Source organism: Neopelma chrysocephalum, unplaced genomic scaffold (assembly GCF_003984885.1).
Source record: "Neopelma chrysocephalum unplaced genomic scaffold, ASM398488v2 Primary Assembly neopelma1_147, whole genome shotgun sequence".
In the NCBI taxonomy this organism is placed as follows: Eukaryota; Metazoa; Chordata; class Aves; order Passeriformes; family Pipridae; genus Neopelma; species Neopelma chrysocephalum.
Window position 1 is genome coordinate 2,209,647 of NW_020897809.1, and position 25,083 is coordinate 2,234,729.

The 25,083-nt window shown below is 39.8% G+C and overlaps 2 protein-coding genes across 4 annotated transcripts in view; one reads left to right on the forward strand and one right to left on the reverse strand.

Moving 5' to 3' along the window:
* LOC113975934 (inter-alpha-trypsin inhibitor heavy chain H3-like) overlaps nt 1-8,569 on the reverse strand; it is a 21,199-nt gene extending 12,630 nt beyond the window's left edge. The window contains exons 1-7 of the mRNA XM_027700582.1: nt 8,456-8,569; nt 4,438-4,461; nt 3,158-3,324; nt 2,361-2,465; nt 1,780-1,942; nt 1,063-1,173; nt 304-429 (exon numbers count right to left, since the gene is read on the reverse strand). Of these exons, the coding sequence (XP_027556383.1) occupies nt 304-429; nt 1,063-1,173; nt 1,780-1,942; nt 2,361-2,465; nt 3,158-3,324; nt 4,438-4,461; nt 8,456-8,545 (786 nt within the window). The 5' untranslated portion in view covers nt 8,546-8,569. The remainder of the gene's footprint in view (nt 1-303; nt 430-1,062; nt 1,174-1,779; nt 1,943-2,360; nt 2,466-3,157; nt 3,325-4,437; nt 4,462-8,455) is intronic.
* Nucleotides 6,513-24,333, forward strand: NEK4 (NIMA related kinase 4). 3 transcript variants are annotated; one of them, XM_027700585.1, is made up of 16 exons: nt 6,513-7,425; nt 12,684-12,950; nt 13,937-14,134; nt 14,982-15,089; nt 15,720-15,874; nt 16,478-16,619; nt 17,509-17,934; nt 18,362-18,415; nt 18,666-18,806; nt 19,615-19,755; nt 20,155-20,218; nt 20,618-20,724; nt 21,785-21,873; nt 22,504-22,709; nt 22,838-22,971; nt 23,365-23,609. In XM_027700585.1, exons 2-16 carry the CDS (start codon nt 12,837-12,839, stop codon nt 23,455-23,457), a joined length of 2,172 nt encoding a protein of 723 aa, XP_027556386.1. In that variant the 5' UTR covers nt 6,513-7,425; nt 12,684-12,836; the 3' UTR covers nt 23,458-23,609. The 3 variants fall into 3 exon arrangements, with proteins under 3 accessions (XP_027556386.1, XP_027556384.1, XP_027556385.1); XM_027700583.1 differs by lacking the exon at nt 6,513-7,425 and adding an exon at nt 9,672-9,900 and having other exon boundaries at nt 23,365-24,333; XM_027700584.1 differs by lacking the exon at nt 6,513-7,425 and adding an exon at nt 9,672-9,864.
* Nucleotides 24,334-25,083: the final 750 nt, after the last annotated feature.

Below are 25,083 nucleotides of genomic sequence, written 5' to 3' on the forward strand. Positions count from 1 at the left end.
GTCCCTATCCATGGACTCCAATGTTTTGGATCCCACCCTGAAGACTGACTTCCTGCCTGGACCTTGGGCTCATCACCACAAACTTGCCTGATGACCTGGACTCTCAGTGGAATTTGAGTGCTGCCTCAGGGTCTGCCTTGCTCAGGTACTGTGAGGAGTGGGCTCATGGCTGGTGATGCCCCTGTGCCATCAGCTGTGCTGTCACACTCAGCTCCCTGTCCTTTAGGAAACAGCTGTCTCTCACTGCTCCCTGACTGTTCCTATGCAAGTCAGGCTGTTTAACTGTTGAGAATTTCAATTTACCTGCAAATTATCTGGAGTTGTTCTCTTCACATCATATCTTACTGTAAAATCCCCATCCAAGGCAGACTGTGAGCAATTTGCACAGGTTCGCTGCTGATCAAGAGTTGGCTTGAAAGAGATGTGCCCCTGCAAAGGAAAGCCTTCATCAGATCTGAACCTTCATAGCTGAACATTTCCTACAGAACACATTTGCATTTTTTTAAAGCTAGTATATCTATATTCACAGACATGAGAATAACCTGGGTTATCTGGTTAGCTATTAGTTTGTATGCATCCATATGTATTTATACACTCATTGGTGGGTAACTGGCAGATGAAGGCTGCTGTCTAGGACTTTCTCCATGTGCTTCCCCATCTGCCTTAGGTCAGCCCTCCACTCTGAATGATACCTTTGGTAAGCCTGTTGGGCAGTCTGTGTTCTTAGGAATTCTACCGCCTCCATACAATACAAAACTACTTGTTTCTGACTCAGTTCTTTTATAAGAGATACTCTTACTGGTATCCAGGTTTCCAAATGCTGCTGTGGGACAAGGCCTACTAGTTTTGGCACAGTATCCTGTTCACACTTACATGGCTTCAGAACTGTTTTGAGAAGGCCTTCAACTTTCTACCTTAGAATTCAGAGCTCATTTGCACGGACAAGCTTTTACTGCATTTTCTCTATTTTTTTTTTCTCTCACTTCCATTGCTAGCACTAACATTATTATTTTCAAATTATAGCCATAATAAGTAAATTATGGAACTCAGTAGTCAATGTACCTTTTTCTCTGAAAAAGTTTTTTTAATGGTATTTTGTAGCTCATTGGTGATGAATGTTCCTTCTGCTTCCAGCTCAGTGATACCCTGGGGCTCAAAAATATTTACTTCAATCTGAAACATTAATTGAAAATTCATTGTCATTGATTAACACACAATACATCAACTCAGCCATTTCCAGGAGGACAGGCAACTACAGATGTGAGAGAAGCATTTTCATAAAAGCAATAGAAATTTACTTTTGTAATTCAAAATGGCAGTCCAAATCTACACTTGTGTGGACACATCTTCAGCCAGACAGGCCTTTTTACACACAGGGGTTAAAAACAAAGGTACAAATAAACAAACCTTAATAGAAATATAACTTACCTGAAAGCAGATACTGGAATTCTACCAAGGCAGATAAGAGTGATCAAAAACCAGTTTTAACACACAAAAGCTGCAGTATTCTACAATGCAATATATGCATCAACGTGATTTAAGATGATGTTGTTTCATGGTGGTGTAAGAAAGGTGTAGTTTATGCTATAAAGGCATATGCAAAAGATATTAATCTTCCATTTTACCCAAAGGCATTGAAATAGGTTTTTCAGGATTTCATACATGATTTCTTTTGGCATGCTCAGTAGATGGAATGACCATGGTACTCCGCTTTCAACAGATGTACAGAAATTCATCAGCTCTTAAGTTATAGTCAAATTTGATCAGTCTGCCATTTACCTCAAAATCTTTGACAAGCTGCTTTGGTTTCACTTTGATGAACATCTCGTATTTTCCAAAGCGTCGCTTCAGCAGTTCCTCGTATGTGAGTTCAAAAGTCACTTTACTGGCTGCTTTAATGTTGACTGAGACAGTGAATTTTTCTGTTTTTCTTCCTGAAGCTCTGTATTAAGTGGGTAGGAAAATGAGTATCTTTATCCTCTTCTACAATATTTATTGTTTGGGTTGGTGGCATACGATTTTCAAAAAGAAGTAAAACAAAGATGGGGGTTTTTTTCTGTTCTAAATAGGATCTATTGCTAAAATCATACTCAAATTATTGATTTTATTCAAGTTTCCCAGTGAGCTTAATCCCAGGAACAGGTCAGTGGAAGTTGCAGATACAGCCTTTCCATGACTGCAGATACTGCCTGTGTAGTCAGAAGTTGTATTTCCTTTTTATAATTTGTGCTACAATAACTCTAACTTAATGATTGTTCCTTGGTCCCATTATGTCAGTAACATACCAGAACACAGCATTTCCAATCTCACAGTTTGCTATGGGATGATGGTGTGGAAGCCACACAAGGCATCATTCTTACTTGACAAGACCAGCAGTCTGTCCTCTTGAAACAGCCTTCTCATATTGCTTTTTTGCAGCTTCTTTTTCCTTTATAGTTCCAGGATAAGTGACACCATCAATTGTCCTGCAGATGAAAAAGTCCTAGTTTAGTTGAACAATACATGAAAAGTTACCATAGAAATTCTCCCTTTGTTGATTGGTTTGCTAAAAAGCACTTTCAGAGACCTGTTGTTGCCAAGATTGGAGCCCTTTCACTGAAACCAGTCTCCCCAGTGAATTTAGGTGGAACTGCACTGATGGCAACACAACTTACCCCTGCCATATTCCTACATTTCAGCAGCTTCACCATCCTGTCTCATCTACTGGCAAACCAGCCCTCTGGGTGAGACTCACCTGTCCAAGTGTCACCGTCTACAGCTGAGCCTTTCATTCAAATGTGACTTTTAAATGAAGAGATAAATTAAGCTATAATGCCATCAGGGAAATTAGGTAATGGAACTTTCCTGGTTTGATAACACCAGAGTAAGTGGTATTTCTGAAAAGGTGGATGGATCTCCAGGGAAGGTCCCCCATCCCCTAAGGTCCACAGTGATGAAAAGAAATAATTGAAAATTAGTCATTTTTCTATAGATGTACCAATGTTTGCCTTTCTCCATGTATCTTACACATTAAGTTAACAGTACCAGAAAATTACCCAGGAGGCATTTAAAAATCTATCAAATGGCAAAGTAAAAATGAACAGTTGGGTTCAGTTTCTCCCAGTTGAATTTGAACAGATATTTAGTCTCCTCTAATGATATTGTAAAAATTACACACATGCTGAAGTTGGTAATGAAGGCTGTCTTGGGGAGCTCAACATCAAAGAAGACTTCTTTGGACACATTCCCACGATTGACAGCTCGACTGGTGATGACATTGTGGGCAAATCGGGAAGTTACTTTACTATCAATCTTCATGCTATAGATTTCTATCCCATTGACAACCTGTAGATTGAGAAATGAAACAACGGGAAAAAAGAGCACCAGGTGTTACACTGCTGTGTGTCATCATCATACTTTTAAAAAGAAACCATGGCAGGACATCGATCACTCCAAAGCAAACCAGGAATCATGAGAACTGGAGCAAAGCTGTGTTTCCTGGGATATTATCACAATGCCATTGTGGCACTATTCCACAAGTTATAACTACAGCCCCTTTAACAAAATACTACCACCACAGCAAAGATACTGCCATTATAAAAAAATGGTTTATTTTCTCTACTGAGAGAGTGACTTTTTATGGTTACTCAAAGAGCACAACAATTTACTTGCTGCCTCCCTGGATCGGTGACTGTAATTATCACAGTCCTAAAACAGGGATGTAAGTAATTACCTTGTTTAAAAATAGACCAAAACAATTCCAGATGGTTCCAAACTTCACTTTATGTTATTCTCAACTTCCTCACAACTGGAGCTCATTCTTTTTTAAACAAGGCAATGGGCAGGGCAACACTGATTTTCTTTGAATGCTCAGGTATAAGGTTGCTGGAGAGTATGTGAAAGCACAGGTAACAGCAGATGTGATTCATTAGGCAACTCCTTAAACAAGGTCTGCTTCTCTCAGCAAAGCCAGCACTGGAAAGAACTGTGGAATTTTTATGGTGGGACTGATCTCTGGCTGATTGATTAAGAAGGTCCCCAAACAATCCAAGCATTTAAACATTACTGAAGGGGATCCAGGTGCCAAGTGGAATCACCTTCAGACATCAGGTCTCTTGCCTTCTTTAACGATAACTTCAATACAAAACAAAAGTAAAAATAAAACCAACATTGAATAGATGTCTGTTAAGAGATACAGAGGTGATTTCAAACAATTTTGCTATTCATTCAAATACAATGAAGTTACAAATAATTTGTTCGTTCTTTTTTCTTGTCCAGGATTTTCCATCAGACCTTAAAAAGGAACTGTCTAGTTCAACCTTTTGCCCAAAACAGGCAGCTCTGGGCTATTTCCAGATATATCCACTTGCTCACTCACAGAAACATTTTGTGAACACAGAATATTCCTGTCACTATAAATCTTTCTTGGTAGCCTGGACAAAACCAAGTCTTACTCACCAAGTCATTCTCAGCATTTCGCTTCTGTAAAGAGAAAAAAAGGGAAAAATCATGAATAAGAAGGTGCTTTTAGAAATAAATCACTTAGCACCTGTGCAGTTGTCACAAGCCAAAAGAAGCTGTCCAGGAGAAGGAAGGCTCAAGAAAGGTCTTCATTAGTAAACTTGAAGTAAATTTGAGGGAAGAGCAAGTAAGGTATGTTGCTCATTTTGTATTTTGCGCAAGTGACACAAAAAGTGTCTTCTTCCTGCTGAAAACAAAGATGAGGGGAGAGGGAGAGGAAAAGAATGTTCAGTGCCATTTATGACTAAATGTCACCGAGATTACAAAACACACTAAAATTTGCTTAATAGGACTCCTTGAATATAGGCTGGCTCTGTGGTGACATCAAGTAAAACCAGAATATCTTGTCCTGAGAGTGACAACTTTTTCTTGGCAATTCCTGGATCTAGGTCCTATGGTACATATTTTCTTTTCAAACTTATTCTCCTTTGGAAGTAAAAAAAGGGTTTGTATCAAAGCATAAAAACCCAGTTTGCACATTTTTTTTCCAGTCACACATATCCACACTGTCAGGCAGACCCACCATTACACCATTTCAGACTTACTCCTAAATTTTTCCTGTTTCACCCCACCAGCCTCTCAACTCAACATGACAAAGTATGATGGTAGTTCAGTAAGATTACAGAGAGGAGAGACGGTCACCATTAAAGCCTGCATGGAGGGGGAAAAAAATAAACAGTTACAACTTTTTTTTTGCCGTATTTGCTCTCAGAGTAGGTGGAAATATCAGAAGCTGTACAAAAATATCACGTCCTCTCTTCTGAAAGAGAGGGCAGGCATTAAACTAACTGACGGACTCCTATTACCGTAACAGCTTGTGTAACTCAGTTCTCATCAGCTCTGCTGCAAACACCTTATCTCGTCTGGCTCCGAGAGCCTCCAGGGGGTCACATTTTGTGGAGGCGTGTTTGGCTGCTCCACCAAACAGAGGGATAAGGACCTAATGAGGTTTTGAGATACACATCTCAGGTACATTTAAGGCTTTTGGCACCTTTCACACTTAGCGTTTTGCAGGTTGGAAACCGAGACACAGAGGGTTATTTTTTGTCTGTTTTGGAGTTCCTTTCAAGACATTATTAAATGTTAGGTAATGCAAGGTTTGGGGGGAGGCTTCTCAAGTGCTCTAAGAGTCTGGCCAAGAAATCTGGACACATTTCTCTAGGTTCATCTTTCCATCTGTTATTGCCACACAGATCATTTCCGTGAGTGCATCTCTCCCCTTCCAGAAGCCTCCATGGATTTCTTTAATGCCTGTGTAGACTGTGCACCAATTCAAACCTGTCCTTTCCAAAAGTGAAATTATCTTTTCTGTCTCTATGCTGTCATTACAGCTTGTGATTTCCCCTTACAAAACACAAACTGAGGTATGGACCTTGGGAAATGAAAAGCTGGAAGTCACTGAAACGTCAGTTTGTTTGGTACAAACATTTCCTCACAGTTGAATTACCAAGCAGTTTAAGGATATAAAAAACACATACAAAAATGTGTTCTTTAGTTACAAATTCTGCAATTCTGACTCCTGCCTTCAAATTAAAAGATACTTTACCTGCATTTAAGTTTTACAGGATTGCTGTTGTGCATATTCTTTATCAGGATTATGGGTTTGACAGTTGTTTTGAAGGAGTTCTGTTTTGATTCTGTAAATCTTTAGAGGAGTACTCTGCAATTTTCATTGAAAAAGAAACTACAGAAAAATCTCTCAGTGAAAGGCATTAGTGGCTTTGTACTTGGGCTGATCTTCAATGGAGATACCCAACTCAGCTGGACATTGCCCAGCCACCTGCTCTAGCTGACCCTGATTTGCACAGGGGAGGGGAGTGAGTCTGTGATTTTGTTCTGTTTTGGTTTTTTTTTTTAATTTTTAATGATTCACTTGGAGGTAGCTTGAGATGTCACTAACATCAAGGTCATTTTAAGCTATGTGGGTAGAAAGCGATAACGTGCCACTCAAAAAGATGATGCAATTCTAGACAAAAATGAGATTTTAATATGCTCTACCTTGGATAATCATTACTTGGTAAAATGTTTCTGTACTATTGCTATATATTTGCCAGGTGCACTAATTATTAGAATTTATGGGTTTTTTCCATTATGCAACAGCAACAAATTCTTCCTTTGTTCACTACTGTTTTGGTGTGGCAACAACAAAAAATAGAGGTGCAAAAAATCTATAGAAATTGGAGGGGAAAAGAGAAATTTGAACTCCCAAGAAAATGGGGAGGGTAAAGAGGGTCCCCATTACAGCACTTGCTGAAAGAAGCCCTGATTGTACAGCTTGGGAAACTAAACCACAGCGTGACTAAAAGACTCAGCAAAGAGCGTAGGGTGAACTTGATGGGACCTCAGGAATGAGGTATTTGCATATATCCCTAAGTGCTACATAGGAAAAACAAGGCACAAAAATTATTTCCAAATCTAAGGCAACACTGAAGATTTCATCATCCCAAAGGATGCTACTTGGCTGCCACGGAGAAGAAACCCTAATGCAGCTCAGCCACACCAACCAAACTTCCCTGTGAGCTGCTGCCAAAATGAGAGGGCCATAAAGGGATGGCTGTACCATCGCTCCCCATGCTTTGAATGCTCTGAATATGGAGTTCTACAGGTTGTTTTTAACCTAGGAAAATCTTTCCCACCCTTAGTAGCTGCATGCATAGGAACAAGGTGTGCCAGTACACGCAGGGATCTTTGATTCGGATTTTTGTTCAATTTTCACCAGAACTGGGTCTGCCAACTCTGTTTACCTGACTATGGCTCTAAAAGGAGCTTTGGCAGCCTGAAGGTCATCAGCCAACCAGGCTTCCAGCCACACTTCACCATTCCCTGCTGGCACACACTCCTTGGGGCCAGGACACAGATGGGGACAGAGACCTTCACACTACAAAGCAATCCCCTCCATTTCAATCACAATCACACTTGCATAAGGTATATAACAAAACTGAGAGAATCAACTGACTTTTCCATAGCATTCTGCATGTATGGATGGAGCACTGCCCAGAGCTTTGGCAGTTTTCCACTTAGAAAGGCTTTAGAGTTGCAAGACACAGAGAGAACAACAGGTACTATGGTAATCAGCAGGAAAAAGCTACATTATATCTGGGCTACATAATGGTTAAATAATAAGAATCACTGGCATTTCCAGTTTGCAGCATTAAATCTCAAGTTGATTCTTGAAAGTTAGGCATGTTACTATCCTGATTTTCAAAGAAAAAGTGTTGGCAAAGACCATAACCTAATCAACAGGAATGAACTGTAATTTGCTTTGTCCTGTTCTACACAGTAACTCAAAATCTTCCCTAAGGAGATTTGCTCTCTATAACTTTTCAGAGTATGTAAGCACTGAGAGAGAGGAAAATAATTTATGGAGGGGAGGGGTAGTGGGCAGTAACTTAACCAAAGAAAATTAGGCAAAACATCAGGCAGCACTGCCTTACTCAGAGATCAATCGAAACCAGAATGGCCCCCTTGAGGGACAGATATTTTTAAGAGATATATTTCATGCTGTGTTAACATGCAAATCTTTTGAGAAAAAACCTACCATGTCATTTGGATAGTGGACATTTATCTTGATGCCATGTTATGTTTCTGTTTTCTGCTTCTTGGAGGCATCTTTTCACTGATATTTTGCATTGCAAAATGTGCTAAAGTCAGTTCCCTGGCAGCACTGATTGCTTTACACATTTAAATATAAAACCACTAAAACATTTTACCACTATGTGGTGATGACAGAGAAAACAGAAGAAAGGGATGCTTTTAAAAAGAGAGGTAGGAGAACTTCAGAGCTGATGGAACACTGAGGCTGATTAGAGGTCAACCAGTCTGGGTCCCAAGTTCGATCTTGCGTCCACACAGAGCTCCTGCTGTCAGCACTGTATGAACTCTCTGATAAATGCTGATAAATTGCAAGAAATTAATCTATGAAGAGTGGGAGCTCCATATGCAGTTGGTTACTTACCTTGATGCTTCTGATATGTGTTACCAAAACATCTGATGATGCAAAGGTAGGAATCAATAACAAAACACAAAGCAATAGATTGTTTTCCATTTTGGAAAAAAAGTAAGGTTCGGATTGGAACGATATGCATAAATATATAATGCTTTGTTTACCAAGTGTTAATAAATAACTCAATGAGAAAAGTGGGATTAAACATTAGGCATTTGGGAAAAATCAAACACTGAATTTTTAATTTGCATAGTCTACAGAATACTGTTACAAAATCTGTTACAGACTATTTCAGCAGTGTCACTTCCACGTAATAACTTCAAACAGAAATTCAACAACCATTTCTGTAGGAGCAACTGAGATTAATCTCCTCTCCAGACTCTCTTCTTTGCCAAATGAAAACCGTCATCTTTCTGATACTTCCTTAAAGGCTTTCCCTGGCCCAAATTACTGCAGCCATGACAGAGTTTGCAGCCTGTGACAACGATTTAACCTCCTATTCAAAACTACTCCTGTAATCCTGTGTTATCACCCAGGTACTCCATTTAGGTATCGTTATTTGACGTGTCCTGCCCAGTACAGAAACTTCCCGTTACATGGGTTCTTATCTTCGTGGCTGAAACCAGGTCCAAGCTCCCAGGTCTTGCATCTTGTACCCTCAATGCCCATCCAGCCTGCAGCTGCCTGGCCCTTTTCCTCTATTTGTTATCTTGACAGTGTTAATTATCTCCTAAACTTTTTAGCTGGTTTATCTCCACTGATGAACTTTGAGGACTGAGAGTTAAATGCCCAGTGATAATGAAACATTTTATTTCATGGTTTTCCTGCAGTCAGCGTTCTGAGGTGCTCAGCCACCTGAGGGACACAGGAGAGGTCCAGGCGCTCCTTTTAAACCAGTCTGGATGTTTTTTGACCAACTCTGTGCCCCACCCAAAGGGACAGGATGGCTCTGTGAGCTGCTGACAGGGGCAGCTGTGCCCATGGCAGGTGAGGTGGTGGGACCTGCTGTGGGGTGTTATTGCACAGCTGCCCACTGGGCTGTCACCGTGCCCCTGTCGCCAGCCTTCCCCGGGGCTCAGCACATCGAGCTGCAGCCCAGGACGCCCGTCACACAGAGTTTGCGAGGGGACCTCCGTGTTTCTAGGGCCGTAGAAGAGGGAAAACCTCGGCGCGTTCGCTGGTGCCTCAGGGATTCCCTCAGGCTCACTGCCCGCTCTCAACATGGCGGTCTCGCCCGCTTCCAAAATGGCCGCCGCGGCGCCGCTGCCGCGCCATAAAGCTGCGCGGCGGGCGCCCCATGGCTGCGGCTGCTCCGGGCATCTCTATGGCAGTGGGTGCTGCCCGGCCCTGGCGGCGGGAGGAGGATGTCCCTGGCTGCCTATTGCTTCCTGCGGGCCGTGGGGAAGGGCAGCTACGGGGAGGTGAGCCTGGCGCGGCACCGCCAGGACCGCAAGCAGGTAGCGAGGGGCGGGTCGCAGGGCGCTGGCACGGCGGGGGCCGCGGCTCGGCGTGAGGGGAACGGCCGGGGCTCGGCTGGGCTGGGGGTGCCGCAGGGTCTGCTTGGGGTGTCACCGACATCCCGCTGTGGCCCGGCCTTGGCTTGTGGCCCTGGCCTCGTGTCAGGTGTGGCTGTGACCGTCACCTGGTGTGAGGGTGTGTCTGTGACCATCGCCTGGTGTCAGGCTGTATCTGCAGCCACATGAGCTGGGCTGGTCCAGCTGGGCTGTTCGTGTTCTTCTCCTTTGTCTGTCAGGACTTTGTTAAAGAACTGCAGAAGACTCTTCCATCCTCCCTTGTCTTTCCCTTGTCTTTTTAATCTCAACCCCCCCTGCCCCTCTCCCCCAATAAGCCAAGCCCCCCAAATAACTTTTTTTATTAATGTAAGTAAAAATAACAATAACACTTTTTTTCCCTTTTTTTAATGTACAATGAAATGTTTTGTGGAGGAAAGCTGTTTTGGGTAGTTCTTTGGGTGACAGGGAAGCACAGCCTGCTCTTAGCGTGAGGCAGAACAGGTTGCTCTTGCCCTGTTACTGCTTGTGCAGCGTCTTCAAGATGTGCACGTGTGGTGGAGATAAATATGATGGCAAGGATGGAAAACCAGCTCCTGGTGTTGGCTTTATCTGGCATCAGCTCTGTGGGAGGAAGATGGGCTCTGTGTTTGCTGTATCGGCTGCGGCACAGCCCGGGAAGTTTTGGTTGTGTCAGAGTTAGGTGCAATGATTTTTGTTGGAAAACTGAAATAACCTGTCTTGCCTGGCCAAAGCAGAGGTGTTTGATAGGAAATGTGAGAGGGTAGAGAAATGGGGATGGAGAAGACCCACAGAATAGTATTACAGAAGCCTTGGGTGTGAGCCTTAAGCCTGGAATTGTCCTGAAGATGATGGGAAAAGGTTTGTTCCCAGCAGTGATCAGAGGGTGTGTCCTGCCCGGATGAAAGCAGTTCCCTGGCTGGAATCCGGAGGTGAATCCCTACGACGTGTGGGTTGCCTACTAGTGATGGCAGGACTTGTTCCCTCCAGGCCATCACCACAGTGCATAGTCCAATGTCCTCAAAGAACTGCTAACCTCATCCTGAAAGTAAACAGTGCTTTGAGGTGACTTTCACTTGGATACAGGTCCTTGGATTTCTTTGTCGTGCTGCTGGTCATTAACATTGGCAAGAGCCTTGCTTCCTGTTTGTTTTTTTTTCATCTTAAATGTTTGGTGTGTTTTACTGTGTCTTATCTTTTGCCAACTTTTACAAACTTGCTTCTGTAGCAAGATGATCAGGATTTTTTTGTTGTGGCTTTGGCATAGTGCCACTTGTGTTCTGTGAAAGAAATTATGTCTTATTTAAGCATATTTGCTGATAACTGAATGCTGTTTATTTGTGGAGAAAGTCAAGTGGCTCTAAATGTTTAAAATAAAACAAAATGCAATTTGTACACAATTCGGTATCAAATAAGGTAGAAGAGCTTTGCAATAGATTTCATGGGAATCTTGCCAGGAGAACATGCTCATTAAACCAAATATAATCAATGCCAAGTTTAAAATAAGGCTAATACATGTGCTTTTTGCTTTTTGGTAGTGTATAATCTAAAAGATGCTGATATAAAGCTAAAAACTTTTGGTTTCTGTGCTCAAAGATAGAATTGTAGTTGACTTGCCATGTAGAACACAGTAGTTGCAGCGTTTCCATTTTATTTTAAACTTAGATGATTCTGTACACAGTTTTGTGATATTCCTGGAAGCTTTGCACCGTCACAGGTTATATCCAGCAGATTTCTGAAACACAAAGTCATGAGGTGCTGTGGATTTTCTGGGTAATTGGTTCCCTTGGTATATAGGGGCATCTCCTTAGCACTAATTAAATGTATTGGGCTAATTATTAGGCCCAGCCTGGGCAGCAAACACTGAACAATCGCTGAGGATGCTGAAATTCAGCAAGTAAAAAATTTTTTTAGAAGTTTTGATTTAAAAGTTCTCAGATAAGAGCAGGGTCAGGTGTAACTGTGGGATGTTTGTTCCCTGGAAAGCTGATGCCCTAAAGTGATTACCACAAAATTTACATTGGGATGGGGCCAGGTCAGAACTAAGTATTGGTGCTGTGGGTGATAAAAGTGTGCTGTGAATTTTATTGTCTCAGCTATATTTTTGCTAAAACCTGAAATTCCTTAGAATTACAAGTACATATTAGGGAGGTAAAAAACAGCTTTTATGTGTAGCTTTGAAAAATTCTTAACCCATCTGAATACAGAATAAAAGAAATTTAGGAATGACCACAAGACCTTTTGTCTCTTTCAGCTAACTTTTATCCTAGACATCATTGTAATTTTTTTGCATGTGACTATATACTTTCCTTATTATTACTGTATATTTAAAGTAACTATTGAAGTGGCCCTTTTTGAGTGTAACTGTGGTGCACAAACAGGTATTTCAGGCTTAAGAGATGAACAAAAGACGCACATTTAAAATGAGAATGGTGGGGGGGAAGATAAATATGAACACTGGTCAAAAGAAAGTAAAACACAAAATTCTTGTGCAGAGTTGTATTCAGGTAGATGAACAGAATGGCCACAGTTCTTCCATTTTTGTGGTATAAGGGTAGGAATGATGCATAACTGTTGAACTACAGCGTCCACGTAGAATAAAGAGTGGAATTTCAAATACTGTGTTTCCCCAAGACCTGGGAAATTCCCTGGAGCTTCTGCACAGTCACCTCGATCCCTTGTGCTACATCTTCCTGTTTCTTTTCCAGTATGTCATCAAAAAGTTAAACCTCAGAAATGCTCCCAGCCGTGAGAGGAGAGCGGCAGAGCAGGAGGCACAGCTGCTGTCCCAGCTGAGACACCCCAACATCGTCACCTACAGAGAGTCCTGGCAGGGGCAGGATGGCCACTTGTACATTGTCATGGGCTTCTGTGAGGGAGGAGACCTCTACCACAAACTTAAGGAGCAGAAGGGCAAACTCCTGCCTGAGAGTCAGGTGGTGGAGTGGTTTGTCCAGATTGCCATGGCACTGCAGGTAAAATAAAGTATAAATTTGTCACCCTCAGACGTAAGCTTAATTTGGCTCTTTCTACATTTATTGAAATCCTGTTTGGCTGGATAACATCTAAATACAGTGGTTATTAGTATATTAAAAATGCTCCCAGGTCACTGCAGTCAAAGCAAATATTTGAAATAAGAAGTTTCTATCGTATTTTATGTCCATAACTCTGTAGCACAGTAGACAGTGGTAACCTCCAGGGTGTTTGCAACTCTAGTCTGAAATGCTTCTCTGGTTTGAAAGTTTAGGTTAAATGTAGTTTTTGAGGGGGGAAAGAAAAAGGGGGGGCAGATTATTTCAGAAGCGTTTTGTGTTCTGTGGTTTTGTTGGTGTTTTTTAATGGTATATTTAGACTATTAATTAGTTTCTATTAAATCTTGTCTCACTTCTTTGAAATTTAGTAATCTTAGGTTATTAAACTTTAAAGGCAATTGTTCTAGCAATAAAGACCAAATATAAATGTCAACATTAAAGAATAAGAAATTGGAAAGAAAATTCTATCTAAAAGTTGGCTGTTGTGATCAAACATACATAAGTCTACAGTACTGCCTGTTCTTGTTTATTATGACTAATTTCCTTCCCTGTTTACACAAAGCTGACATTGTAATTTCCACTGAGATTTTATACTTAAGACTAAGATTGTCAAGAAATGGAAGCAGCAGAAAGTGAGTTACAGTTTGAGTCTTAACCTTACGTTTTTATTTCTTCTTTTCTGCTGACTTACAAGAGCCACACAGGGAGATTTAGGTAAAGAGTGCCAAATTTTGTGCCTGGTATTAGTCATTCTTAATGTTAATTCACTAGTACTGTACTAGCAGGGCACTCCTGACTTTGAGAGTGATTTATGGGTCTCTTCTGCTTTTGTGTTCCCTCTTTGATTTGTGTAATGAGATTTTACTTTTCAGTGTAGAGGAACGAATTAGGAGTTAATTAGCTCTATGTGGTTTTTTTGTTCTCCCCAGTATTTACATGAAAAGCACATTCTGCACAGAGATCTTAAAACTCAAAATATTTTCCTGACACGAACAAACATAATCAAAGTGGGTGACCTGGGAATAGCCAGAGTGTTGGAAAACCAGTATGACATGGCCAGCACTCTCATAGGCACCCCCTACTACATGAGCCCTGAACTCTTTTCCAACAAACCCTACAACCACAAGGTAGAGTATGATATTTTATTTTCTCTTTTGTGAGGCACCTTGTTTTGTTTGTCTGAGAACATTGCAATCTTATTTATGGGTTTTAATTTTTTATTGCTTCCAGCTCTTTTTAATGTTCGCAAAGACCAAACAAAAAAATAGGAGGGAGATTTGTAAGCATCTTTATTTCTGGAATTGTTTGGGAATTCCTGGCATGTGATAAGTTATCACAGCCCATTTGTTCAGCAGGCTGCCTGTACCTCTCACAGCAGGGCAGTGGGAACAGAAGTATCACTCTGTGTTAGATGCATATTCTAAATTTATTATAGATCACACAGGAAGCTTTATACTCAGAAGTTGGTATTTGACATAAGGGCAGCATTAAAAAAGAAAAGAAAAAGGCAGTTTTAAGTAGAAGAATAAGCAGTGCTACTGTGAATTTAAAATCTAACAGAATAAAGCAAACATGTTCTCTATTCAGCTCTTGCTGCAAGCAACACACACCATAAATATGAGTGTCTGCAGTGAGCAAGAGTTGAGAGGAAACTGTTCTTCCAATGAAAAATCAAAAGATTTTCATTTGCCTGTTAGAACTGATATTGTATTAAGAAAGGAAACAAGCAAACCCTGCTACAAATAGCTAATTTCTATGCTTCTTTTTGGAAAAAAAAGGTGATATATGGAAGAAAGTAGCTCAGCTGATCAAAATTAAAAACAAGACAGTGAAGCCAAAAGTTTGTAATGGGGTTTGGTCTTAATTAGTTTAATGTCATTAAAGGCCTCTTTGAAAGCAGATGACTGAGTCTGGAGATAAAACTTGTACAATTAATAAGAAGTTCCCAAAACTTATTTTTTTCCCTTTTTCCAGTCTGATGTTTGGGCTTTGGGCTGCTGTGTTTATGAGATGGCTACACTGAAACACGCCTTCAATGCTAAAGACATGAACTCCTTGGTTTATCGAATCATTGAAGGAAAGGTAAACACTTTTTATATAAAAATTTTTTATATGTGGCTTTTTTTTTCTGTCTAGGACTTGAGATTGTCTTTTTTTAATCAGAAATATTGCATGGAGTTAAAAATACTTTACCTGTTACCTGCGTCATCATTATGTTGTAAGACTGTTTCATGGTGGTATATGATGTAATGTGAGACCAAGGGAGTCACCCATTTGTAGGTATTGCTAGAGTTTCTTGTTACCCCTTTGTATAACTAGTATATTGATTGATTCCCAAAGTTCTGAGATTAATTTCTTAATTTTCTTCTGGTTTAAACATTGTGTACAAAATTAAGTTACTCTCCACATGATGCCATTTTCCTGTTAGGTAAGATTAGCTTATTTAAGTATCTATCTTGCTTTATCATATAATGAAATTAATATGGATTTAATTTATATAATTTTTTAAGCCTATTTACAGAACTTTTAACTGCTGATATTAATGAAAAAATACAAACAGTTCTTAGGCAAACACTTGGAGTTTGTTCTGTTTAACATTAAGCACTTGGGTAGCTTTGAGCACTTGAACAATGGGTTTATTTTTTGTGCAAAGTGTGTAGCTGGACATAAATAATAAGTTAAATAATGTCAGGCTCCCCTTTGCTTTCACAGCTGCCACCCATGCCAAAGGATTACAGCCCACAGCTGGTGGCAATAATACAAACCATGCTCAGTAAAAAACCCGAGGAACGACCAAGTGTGAAAAGCATCCTGCGACAGCCGTATATCAAACAACAGATTTCTTTGTTTTTGGAAGCCACAAAGGCGTAAGATATTTTCCTTTGAGTGATTCTGTGCAAAATTTTCATGTTGCTGCTGTCTCTGTTTTACAACTTTTCCTGTTTTTTTTTGTAGAGGGATGAAATGAGTTGTGTTATGTGTGGCTACAAAGCATATGAACACGAGTTTCTTTGCATTCTCTGAGAAATAGGAGGGAATTAGAGTGGAAAATAGATTTTGGGTTTTTTTGCAAATGCAGAGTAAAACTGTGCAATGGTTAGGAAGGCACAAGTTCTCTGAGGCCATTTATCATCTGGGAGTTGCAAAAACAAGTTCCTTTTGATATACACTGATATAATTTTTTTTCTTTGTCAGATTTAGTTATGTTACTGCTCCCAGATAGGACTGACCTTGATGCTCTGCAGAACAAGTGCACATTGCTGGCAGAGTCTAAGTCGTGTTTTTAAGCTCCTTTTCTAGAAATGAAAATGAGGATGTTGTGCACAGTCTGTTGAAAAAGCCCAGTATCTCATACTCTTTGTGTGAAAGCTTTATAGTGAAGTGGAATTTTTTTAATTCGCATAATGTAAAGAACTGTCTTTAGACCTTGTTGATGGTGATTTAATGAGCCACTTTGATTTTCTTTACAGGAAAGCAGCTAGAAATCAGAAGAAAACAGTGAATTCTAAACCTAAAGATCCTTGTTCTGTCATCTCAGCAAAGAATGAGTCTCACAGCAGGAATGTTACACACCAAAACCACTCCCCTGAGCAAGCCAGGAAATACAAAGTTGTGAGACATATTTTTTTCTTTAAAAAAACCCTAAACAATAAAACAACAACAATAACAAAACCCAACCAAAACCAAATCCCTCTTGCTTTTTCTAGAGAAAAAAAATCAATTTATAAGAAGTGCCTTGAGCATTCATGAGAATATAGATCTGATTCCTAGGAATTTGTAAAACTCATATTAAGGAAAGAATTGTGTTTAGGCAAGAGTGGAAGTAAATTATCAGCTGTGGATCAGTGAAAGTAATTGCAATGCCTTTAAGATGTTAATTAAACAACACCTCGTTTTTTATTTGTGGGTCACTGTGTGAATTACTCATGGAGTATTTGGGGTCAAATATTTAATGACAAGTAGTAATCATTTTGTCCAATCAAAATCATATACTTAAACTTATTATACTTACAACCAAAATTATTTGTTGTTGAAATTTGTTCCAGTGTTTAGAACAATTCTTTTGTAATGGTTAATCTTGTGCATGTTTTTTATTTTCTATAGTGAGTCTGCTATTCTGGGTTTGAGTTTTAAATGTGGAAATACTGAATGTATGTGGTGTAATACATCTTAAACTTGGTGCTCATTGGCACTTCCCTTAAGGAAGAGGCAAGTGTGTACAGCTTTTCTTTCATGACCTGGTGAGAAGTAGATGTACTCCATGTGTATAAACCAATACCTGAAACAGGTGAATTGCAAATCCGGTCTGTATCTCTTTAAAAATGTGGGGTTTGACTTTTGTGAGGCTCTCAATCTGTAACTGATCATAATTTCCTTGCAGTTTCTGTATCTGGTGTGTTCTTGATTTTTTTTTTTTTTCCTCAGAGGCTGAGAGAATTCTTTCATCTGTGTGTAACACCCAAAAGGTAATTAATGTTTTTTGTTTTCCTTTTAATTCTAGAATGAGGAAGATTGCATCATCAAATATAAAGCCACCAAATTTTGTCCCTCAGAGAAGCCACTTGTTGAGGTGGAAAGAAAACCAAGCAATAATGATCCGAACAAGCTGGGAGATTCCATAGCTACAATTAGTGAAGTGAACATTGATGTCTTCCCATCTGAAAGGACGAAGCGTGGAAGTGAGAAGTGTAGCAGTGAGTGTATCCCAGAGAATAATAAAGCAAAGTATTTAAATGTTCCAGGCAATTCTAAAATAACGTCTCATAGCCCACCAATTAAGGAAGATGGACCACAGCAAAGAGCAAAACAAGCTTCTAAAGCTGAAAAAGCTGAGTCACAGCTGTCTTCTGTTAATGCTGTAGAAGATAATGATGACACTTTGAAACTCCTGCAGCCTGTATCAAAAGACCACAAGCAGACTGACCTGGTAATGCATTTATGCTTGTTTGAAATAGACTTAACTAATGACCAGCTCTTAAAATTTGGAGAGCTGCAGCATATGTACTTCTGTCAAAGTAGGATGCTGCTGATGCAATTACTGAGATTCTTAAGTAGTTAGGAGCCTTGGCTTCAGATTTGCAAAGGCAATAATGTGAAGGAGTTTTGGGCTTTCCATCTGGGTGATGGAAATTCTGTTTTTCCAGAGAACAACAGTTTTCTTTTCCAACTCAAAAAAAGGGTAAGAATTGTTTTGTAATTTCTTTGTTCTGTGTACTAAATAGGCCTGGCTGATCTTGAGTTTGTACTGATTTGGATGGGGAGCTAGTTGGTGATGATTGTCTTTTCACTCCATTTTGATCTACAATGAGATTTTCATAGATGCTTTTCTAATGAGAAACCATTATTTGTTGTAGAGCTTGGATTCTACTGAAGAGTTGCTAGGACCCTTTGTTCCCATTGTTATTCAAGTAAGTGTCCTTCCTTGAAGGTTTAGTAGCTTAGAAATGCTGGTACAGAAGGTATTTTTTCTAACAGTCTATCAAATAAGAGTTTATTGTGGCTGCACCTGTGCTGTGTTAAGGTGGTTACAGTCCAAACAGTCAAGTGGCCTGTGTGATTTTTTTTGTTTTGTTTTTTTTTTTTTTTTTTTTTTTTTTGTGTATGTGTAAATCTGGAAATGCCATGTCTACATTTTTTAAAAACACATTTACTCATTAGGATGATGCCAGTCATGGAGCTTTGGGAGATGCTCAGGGAAAAACCTTCCATTTGGAGCCTCATAGCTCTGTCAGTGAACCTTCTCTCTCACGGCAGCAGCAGCAGAAGAGAAGAGAGCTGGCTGAAGGCTGCTCAGAGAAGGTGCAGACACTCAAAATAACTCTCCTCTTTCCTTTAAGACTACTGCATTTTTCCTCTTTAAAAGTGGGACCTGTTTTTTAAAAAAGGGTGGGTGTTTTAATGCTGTTCTTGTTTGATGTGTACCTGTATAACTTCATTGGTAACAAAATGCAGAGCACTGGTAGAAGCAGCCTATTTGAAAATCTCACAGGGTGAGGTGGCTGTGCCAGATGGGCTTTGCCTTTGTTGTGCTGCAGTCTTCCCTGGAAAATTCCATCAGGACTTCTCACTTTTGTGACCACAAGTCAGTGCCTTTCCTGACTGTTGTTGATAAGGCTGCTTGAGGTGGGTGGTACCTTACCAGTACTTTAGAACAGACACATGTATTGGCTGCCCTGTGCAAACTGTAGGAAGAAAATCTTGGCATGCACATGGGACAGGGCTCCTGTCAATGCTTCCACTCTGAGCAGAGGGGTTGCTTTGGGGAAAGGCACTGGCTATACAAGGATAGAGAAGAGGGTGATTGGTGATTGATACCTTATTTTTCTCTTGGGTTTTCCTCTTTGAGGGTTGGGACAGTGGTTGTGAAGGCATTGGCTGAAATATAGTCTGTGAGGAGGGGGACAAGATGTAGGGATGGAGAGAAGGGAAATGGATGCAAGCAGAAATGTGGAGAGGGAAGGATGAAGCTGGGAGATGTGCAGAAGTTTCAGTAGGATTCAAAACCTCTGGCATCCAGCTTTACCATGCAAAAATGTCTTATCGATTGCAGAGTACTTAAACTTGTAATAAAAACAATATATAAACTCTTGCTCACTTCTCTGTCAAGTTCAGAACAGTTTCTCCTCGACCTCTGCCAGTTCCTTCTGATGTGAACACGAGGACAGCCCAGAGGTGTGCAGAGCAGCACGGTGCTGGAGCCTCTGAGCCTGGAAATGGTGCCAAAGCCAGTCAAGCTGCCATTCCAATGGTTAGTGCTGGATACTGGGTCTGCTTGGTTTTGTCTCTCATTCCTTCTGAGCAGTTTGTACTTTGAGTGTATGCACAGTGAGTTAAGAAATGTGTAGTAGCTTCCTACCTAATGGAAGTCCTGTGAAGCACCTGCTCAGTGCAGGATGAGCAGCTGCCTTGCTGAACGGTGGAGGTCGGAAGCCCCTTTCCTAGAGTGCAGACTGGTCTCATAGCACAAGACCATTTTGTATTAAATAATTAAGAATTTGTTAGGTGATCAGGAGGTCTGCTCTAATAGCTCTCTCTTCCCCCCCCCCCCCCCGTGTCAGTTGAAAAAGAGTCTTTGCTTTATCAGTGATTAGATAACAGAAGCCATTATGGTGATTGCAAATTAATATCAAATTAACTTCCTTTGCAGGAGCGGCCCTTGTCAGCAAGAGAGCGAAGGAGGCTGAAACAGTCTCGGGAGATGCTTCCCTCTGGTAACTTTTATGTTTACATATTAACATTTTATGTATAAGTGGGCTAATAACTTCTTTGTGAAGAAATTATAACTTGTTTGTTCTTCACTGCCATCTTCAGAAAGATGCACTAAGGGTCTAGTTCTGTATTAGGTAAAAATTTCTGTTAACATGCCCATGTTTTTCTGCTGCTTAGTCAATTATGTTCAGTTGTGTTCTGTGGTGATAACTTGTCTTGGAAATGTACATGAAACACAGAATATTCACCTTTCAGACAGAAGCTTCAATGTTTTCCCTTAGCAGAATACCTACCTACCTGCCTGCCTTCTGCCAGGTGATAGACTTTTTCTTGCATGAGCATGAAACTTATTCAAAATACATGTGGATATTGTAAATATTGTAAAAATGTCATCCTTCCAGTGATTCCGGCGAGATGGTTGTCAAATGGTGCAGTAGTTGAAGCAAAATCACATGTGGAAAATTGTGTTAAAGTTGCTCAGTCCTCATCAGATCCCAGTATTTCTCAGGTAAAGCAGAGTCATATACCTTTCAAGTGTTTAAATGAAGGCATGATTTGGGAAGAAGGTGATATTTAAAACAAATCTGCGTGGAAGAAACTCTCTGTAAATAAGAGTGCACAGTTCTCTGTAAATTCTGCTTTGTAAGGCCCGGGATGGGGTATGGATCTCTAATCCACTTTGTTTGGCCAGATCAGTTTAACATGGCTTCCTGTGCATTTTCACTCCACTTGTCAGAGATAACTAGGCATCTCTTGCTAATTGCTATGGACTCTCTAAATTGCAGAGTATATTTTATTTTGGAAGGGAAGAAGTTTATCCTGAACTATGCTTTGGTTACAGATCAATAGTCTGCTTTAAATTCCTATTAACAACACGCAACCTGGTACATCTGATTTTGATTTGTTTGTGGTGTTGAACATTTTTTTTAAATCTGTAGTTAAATGCAGAAGAGGGACAGTGAAGAAATTTGAGTCTGAAATTCAAATTTTCTCAGCTCAGCACTTCCGTGGGAAGTGTTTTGCATGTTTTACCTATGTGTGTTTGCTTAGAACTGTTACCTAAAGGCAAAAAGTTGTGTGCAATCACAAACTGAGGTTACAGGTGTACAGGCTGGTTGTATGTGCATATGCATTGCAACCAAGTGGTTAAAATCCCAGGGAATGCTGGGAACTTACTGAACTGATGAAAATGTATTTTAATATTATTTTTAAATGTATCTTAAAGACAAATTGCTGAGCTAAGGTTGATGCCTTTTTAATACAATTGGCAAAGAACTGACAGAGATAGATGATTTAATCGAGACACTGGTGAAACATTTGCAATGGTTTATGACTGAGATGTCACAGTAGTCACATCAGCATTTCATAAAGTATGTTCACGATGCCCTGGGTATTAACTTGTGTTTAAAACCAAAAGTTATACCTTTTAAATATTATCAGTAAGAGTGTGTAAAAATATGCTTGTTAAAAGTGTCTCATCCACATAAGAACAGTATAAATTACTGCTAAATATTGCTAAATTACTTTCAGCTGTTGGAATTTTTGTCATTTATTCCCTCTTCATGTAGAAAAAGAGAGAAGCCCATTGCCTGTCTGATGATGAGTTGAGCTCTTCCACAAGCTCTACAGACAAGTCTGATGGTGATTCCAAGGAGAGGTAAGTATTTTAATACTGTTCAAGAGTTTTCACTGCTATATTAGACCTTGACTTGGACTGGAAAAAAAGTGGCTTTCATACTTTGTCTCCACATAGTGATTGAAGAAGTATGTGGTGCATTAAGGAAAATAATTCCATTTAATTATTGTTTTTCTGTGACTGTCTTTCTGTTCCATGCTGAACTTTCTGGCTTGTAATTTTGTGCCTCTGTTTTTGTCAGCTGTAGCTTCCCAGAAAACCAGTCTTCTAGCATCAAGGGACAAGTACTGTCAGGATGCATTAAAAGCTTTAATCAAAAGGTGCCAATGTGCTTCCTTTCCACTGTGAATGAGGCTGAATTTATTTCTGATTTTGTCAGTGTAAGCAGCTTTACAAAAGCTGCAATTTGTTGCATTACTGGAGGTGCAGTAGAGAGTTGGCAGCAGCCAGTAGGGTTGTGGACTTTTACAGGGTGACAGGGCTCTGAGCCTTTGTTAGAAGGAATACTGCTGGTGTTGCTATTGATAAAACTGCCCCACAAGAAGTAATTTAACATGGAATACTTACTTCCAATAAGTTTAGTAATGTCCTAGTACTTGGATTGTAGGGTGGAAGTTGCATCTAAAGTGATGACTGAATTACATCTCCTAGGAAAAACAATGTGAATGAAATGAATGACTTGGTGCAGCTGATGACTTGGACGCTGAAAATGGACTCTAAGGAGAATTCTGAGTACTGTGTAACCTCAACTCCAGCCCCAGAGTTTAAACTCCATAAAAAATATCGAGATACTTTGATTTTGCATGGAAAATTGCCTGATGAATCAGAGGAATTAAACATTGAAGAGATTCCTTCAGGTCTGTTGCTCTGGAATTCTGTGGTAATAATTACTATTATCCCATATTCTTCTGCAGAGTATGAAAATTGTCTATACTGAAAGTAATTATTACTGCATTGATTTTTAATTGTATTTTATTTTTAATAGATATGTTAACAGTTCCTGACAAGATTAGGAGAATGGTTGAAATCCTGAGATCTGATGTGGTGCAAGGATTGGGAGTGAAACTTCTTGAGGAAGTGTACAGAATCATGGAAGATGACGATGAAGCGAAAAGAGAGGTGAATGTCTTTCATAGTAAAATAGTTTAATTTCTTCATAAACCTAGAGAAATGAGCAGTATCTTTACCCTATTGATACAGGGTAAACCTTGATTCCAGAAAGTCTTCATGTAGTCACGGGCAGGCATTGTAATTTTCTATCTTACCCATGCAGTATTTCATTTGTAACCTGTGAAGATCTGATTTATATTGTAAATTGTTGGGTGGGATTTGGAACTCTCTTGCCTTCAGACAACAAAGACGTTCATTTTCCTTTCCTCTCATCTACTTGCCAAGCTTCACAAGCTGCTTTCAGTTGAGTGCCTTGGTATTTTTTTGTTAATATTTTGGTAGTTCCTGCTTTTTGTGCATGTCAGTAAGTTCTGTGGGCTTTGTTTTGTGTGTTCTGAACAGCTGCAGCTGCGGGAGCACATGGGAGACAAGTACATGAGTTACAGCGCGAAGGCTCGTCACCTGAAATTTCTTGAAGAAAATGTGAAGCTCTGACCAGAATCTTTTCCTTAGAGAAAAGGACTCTTTTATAGCCCAAATGACAGACTGGACCAGCTTACAAAGCACATTTACCTGTTGATCTCCTTTGCTGGAACAAGGAGGTGAACTTGCAGAAGACCTTAGTTTGTAGTAATATTTTTCATGTTAAACTGTGAACCAGGCTATCACTTCCTCAGAAAAGAAACTGTTACGTTTAGTTTTTATTCTCTTAATGAAACTTCAAAAAGTTGCTTTTCATAGATGCACATAGGGATGGGTACCAAATTTTGTATACTAAGGAGAGTCAAAAAAAATTATGTTTTGGTTTGAATTTCTCATAGCAAAAGGTTTTTGGTATGGTCACATAAATAGAGTAACAAAATCTCTGCCAAGGCTCTGGTGTGATACTGCATCAGATAGGTGTGAAAACTTAGCAAGAGAAATAATTACTAATTTTTGTAGAACCAAAATGCTGGAAATTGCCAAGCCCAACTGCTGAAGGGGGTGGCTGTACTGCTTTTAAGGAGAGACTTTGCTTTTGTGTTTTGTTGCTGAGGCAGTCGCCAAGGGGGCGGAAAGCATTTGGTAACTGGATAAAGTAAGTCTGGAAATGTTTGAAAGGAATGCAGCCATGGTTACCATGGTCCCAGCTGGAGAAATCCCTTTGCCTTACAAATAGTAATTCCTTTTAGGAATGAAAGTGCCCAAGACCAGAATCACATACAGAAATAGATGTCTTTAACTTTTCCCTTTCTTTGCATCCCGACTGTCTTGCTACACATCCCCAGGCACTGTTGTGTACCATCCCTACAGAAAAAGCACATGTTCTTTTTAAAGGATAAAGAAGTCAAATAAATTGAATTTGTAAAATAAAATTCTAAATGAACAACCTGTCTCTCTTCCTGCCTGTAGCTGAAATATTGTGACCTCCAGCACCTGTGAGGGGGGTTACTGACATGAGTCAGTAGTAAAAAAAAATGCCATACCTATGGATCCTGTGGCCTCTCATGTACTAGATGCTCAAGTTACAATGTTTCAAGAGCTATTGTATTTTGCAGAGTCAAAAATGTTACTTTCTCTTCCCAGGGAAATTTATTTTAAACAAAAAATGCCACTCTTCAGTCTTCTATCCCAGAACAGTTTGCAGTTCTTAGTGATTTTCAGAACTGTGGGGTATGTACTGTTTCATGGTGCTTGTTACAAGCTTGTTTTACACATGGTTAGAAATATTTCAGTATAAGTCCAGGTCTGTATTATCTTTTATGCTATAACAGTAGCTTAACTGGACTTGATTTGATTCACTGTGTTCCTTTTCACTAAAATACTTGAGTGAGATGTGACCTCCAGTAGCCTTCTAAAGTTATTTAAGTTACTGCTGCTAAGAAGATATTGCAAAAGCCAGTATAACTTGTGCTGGAAACCGAAATATTAACTAGAAAAAATGTAAGTTACATAAATTACTGTACAGTGTTTAGACACACAGAATCATAATCATGATGTATTCTGCCAAAGAAGGGGTACCAGCTAATGTGGAGGGGGGGAAACATCCAGTAACTGAAAGCTACAGGGAGGACATGGAACAAATTTGTCTAAACTATCAGAGAGGCTAGATTGATACAGTTACTACCTGTGTGAGCAATC